The 3,670-nt window shown below is 33.6% G+C and overlaps 1 protein-coding gene across 2 annotated transcripts; it reads left to right on the forward strand.

Annotated features, from left to right (window-relative positions):
- Positions 1-950: 950 nt before the first annotated feature.
- LOC149383260 (Cytidine/deoxycytidylate deaminase family protein) lies at positions 951-2,818 on the forward strand. Of its 2 annotated transcripts, XM_089629290.1 has the most exons (9): positions 951-1,184; positions 1,323-1,398; positions 1,514-1,553; positions 1,754-1,812; positions 1,900-1,937; positions 2,051-2,114; positions 2,238-2,291; positions 2,378-2,479; positions 2,596-2,818. In XM_089629290.1, the coding sequence occupies exons 1-9, from the start codon at positions 991-993 to the stop codon at positions 2,650-2,652; spliced, it is 684 nt and encodes a 227-aa protein (XP_089485416.1). In that variant the 5' UTR covers positions 951-990; the 3' UTR covers positions 2,653-2,818. The 2 variants fall into 2 exon arrangements, with proteins under 2 accessions (XP_089485416.1, XP_089485417.1); XM_089629291.1 differs by lacking the exons at positions 1,514-1,553; positions 1,900-1,937.
- Positions 2,819-3,670: the final 852 nt, after the last annotated feature.

A 3,670-nucleotide genomic window follows, 5' to 3' on the forward strand; every position in this document is an offset into this window, starting at 1 on the left:
GACTATTTATCTAAAATTTATGAAACGTTGATTATATAGCAATTTCAAACATTTTAGTTTATTTAATTTTTTGATCATAATATAACACATTGCAACCAATGTTGTTTCATATGGATTGTCTCGTCTTACACAAGAAAAATATTAGAAATGAAGATGATCAGTTTATAATACATCAATCCATCTTTTTTTTAAAAAAACTTATTAGGGGTTTGAACCCTTGAGTTTTGAAAATATATAATGTAATTAATAAATTTCCTTTGTAACTCACTTATAAGTTATTCATTTCAAAATTCGTGAGAGAAAGTTGTGAGAATTCGAGACAGCAAAACAGAGAGTAGTGAGTGAGAGCAAATGTGACTATATAGCGAATAAGTTACATATGAACTTATTTTGTGTATATAGTGAATGTGAGTATATAGCGAATAGGCTCACGAAAGTAAGTTGTCAGCTACTTCAAAAGCATTGCATGAACTTATTTGTCTTCCTCTTACTCTTTTTAATTTTTCATTTTCTTGTTTGTTTACAAATTTTGTGTATTTTTCAACTTTTTACATGAAAATTACATGAAAATTACAAGCCTTCCTCGCTTCTCATTCTTATTATGAAAATGTCGTTTTATTATGAAAATACCTTGATTTTTTATATATATATATATATATATATATATATATATTTTTTTTTTTTTACAGTTTCATTTTAGTTGTTCACGATTTCATTAAAAATATCAGTAAATTTTTGTGAAAGTACAATAAAAACAAGGTATTTATAAATATTTGAAAAATTGAGTGATCCAAAGAATCACCATCTTCAAACGAAGTGTCTATGGAATTTCCCCTCTTTTCCCATATTCTTGTTATTGGCCCAATTAAAACGAGGCCCAAAGAGGTCCAAATCCCTACGCGCGCTTTTCATCCCAGCAACCAAACAAATCTCCCGCGTCATTTCTCTCTCCTTCTCAGCGGCCGAGTCGTCATCTCCGATTCGGACTCCATGAACTCTCGCGAGTTGGCTCTGGTCTCCACGGCTTCCATTCTCGGCGCTTTTGCCTCCGCCGTCGCACTCCGCTTCTTCTTCCTCAATCACCAGTCCACGCAATCTCGCCGACGCGCCGCTTCGTCATCCAACGGCGTCGTTCCGCAGAACCGCTCGTCTCAGAGCCCCTTCGATCCCTCGAAACGCAAAGAGTGAGTGAAACGATGAATATCACGTTTCTCGTTAGTGGAAATTGTTGGCTAGGGTTTTCGGGAATTGAGATTAAGCCTCATTGTCGGATTTTGTATCATTTTATTTTCTTATGATGAAATATTTGGTGTTGATTGTAGTTATTTGACATGGGATGATTACTTCATGGCTATAGCTTTTTTATCGGCCGAAAGATCGAAAGATCCTAATAGGCAGGTCATGTTTTATCTTTAAATATAGAACCGTGAAATTCTTTAGATTTGTGTCAGATTTGAGTTGAACAGAACTGAAATTGATTGTTTTCTAACTTTTATTATGTTTATTTGTGTAGGTTGGTGCTTGTTTGGTGAGTGAAAATGGTGTAATTTTAGGTGTGTTTATTTTACAGAAACCGATTTCAAAATTTGTTCTTGCTTGTGTTTTAATTAAAATTCACAAACTTTAGTAAAACCAAGATAAAACCTGTTGGGAATTTGAACCTTCCTTATCTACGATATCTAATGGGGCATGTGATCTCGGGTGTGTATTTTCTAAAACAAATTATAACTAGTTTTTACATTTGTTCACTCAGGTATTGGGTATAATGGTTTTCCGAGAGGCTGTTCAGATGACAAGCTTCCCTGGGCCAAGGTTGATATTTTGAGATTATTATGCTATTTTGATTTCGTATCTACGATCTTAAGAAAAAAATTGTTTTATTTATTTATTATTTTTCAGAAATCCAAAACTGGTAATCCACTGGAGACCAAGTATCCGTAAGTTTTTTTTTTTTTTTTTTTTTTTTCAAACTCTGTTCTAGCTTTATAGCCTTCTAATTGATCATAAAATGTTGGTTTATGAATTTAATCTCTTTGGTTATGTTTTGCAGTTACGTTTGTCACGCCGAAGTGAATGCTATACTGAACACAAATCATGCTTCAGCCGCTGGACAGGTCAGCGTTCATCACAATCGTTTCCCCTTTTGCTTCGAGCGCTTAGTCTGATCATAACCACTCTATTTCCCATTTTTTTGCCACACAATATGAATTTTTTCCTTTCATCTCTACTACAAGCAGAGGCTTTACGTGACCATGTTCCCTTGCAATGAGTGTGCCAAGATAATCATTCAGGTTTGCCATTATTATTATTACCTTTGTTGCCATAAAATTGAATCTACATGGTGTCTTTGATGGAGTAAATCCTTGTTAATTTGCAGTCGGGTGTATCAGAAGTTGTATACTTTGTCGAGAAAAAGTTGAATGATTCAAATGTTGCGTACATTGCCTCGCACAAGCTTCTATCACTGGCGGGCGTTAAAGTAAGCATTGTTCAATCACTCATTGAACTTCACATTCTACATTTCATTAATTACTGGGCTATTAGATCTCCATAAAAGACAACTCAAACTTTTTTTTAACCATCTTTCTTTCTCAGGTTAGAAAGCATCAACCACAAATGAATCAAATATTAATCAAGTTTGAGGAGCCGTAAAGAGTTTGATTCTTACAATCAACATTCCTAAGTCCTGAAGTATGCAACAATTGTATTTTATATTCTGGTTATTTAGTTTGAGAACTCGATTGAGATGAAGAAGAAAGCGGAAGAAGAGAGTTCGTGAGAATCGAACGTTTAGAGAGAGAAATGAAAAAGAAAGAATGATTTCATATCTTGACCGAGATAGAAAACTCGGTATTTAAAAAAAGTCAAACAAGAAAATAAAAACGACTAACAATGTTGCTTATAAGCAAACGACAACAAAAGATAAACGAGAGGCTGTTGATACCAAACGACTCAAAACTCCTATACAAACTTATAACTCCAAAACTGGTTTTCAAAAGAGCAATGGTTTCTGCGATTGTAAAACAATCAGCATATGAGATATTACGTTGGTTATGAGGTATTTTTTACCTCTAGTGTAATAGAATAATTTCATACGACTGGTCTGATATCACAAAAAAATAATACTTGCATTCCGCAATTATTAGCGTTGCATTAAACGGTGAAGGTTAAATTCAACCGATAAATTTAGTTAAAATTAACCATTTTAACTTTGTGATTAATTTTAACTGATTGGTTTCATGTACTCTAACTTGAACGACGTTTATTGAATGGGAATTTTCTTTACTTAGCTGGCTGTATAAATTTTTATTTTCAAATTTCCAAAACTTTCATAATCCATAGGGTCTAGGTCAATAGAGTTGATCTTCTTTTTTTTTTTTTTCTTTTTTCTTTTTCTGAAGGTCTACTCAAGTCTTTTTTTGATCGAAAGGTCTACTTAGTCGTAGTCTTTGGTTGTTTTCTTTTTCCATAATTTATTTTCTCACTATACATTGTGTTGAGAAAATGCTTGTCGTCTCTTTTATTTCATTGGCTACCTTCTTTGTGCATTAAATTAGAGGCAATGACCCACACATAGACTAAATTTCCTGGAAATCAAATGGCGTTGACTGTTGAACATCAAGCTCCCAGACCCATTTTTTCTCTGCTAAAATTTCTTGGAAAGAAGTGA

The sequence above is a fragment of the Urtica dioica genome, chromosome 10 (genome assembly GCF_054948205.1).
Source record: "Urtica dioica subsp. dioica isolate 48M chromosome 10, U.dioica_male_clone48M_v1_H2, whole genome shotgun sequence".
Lineage (NCBI taxonomy): Eukaryota > Viridiplantae > Streptophyta > Magnoliopsida > Rosales > Urticaceae > Urtica > Urtica dioica.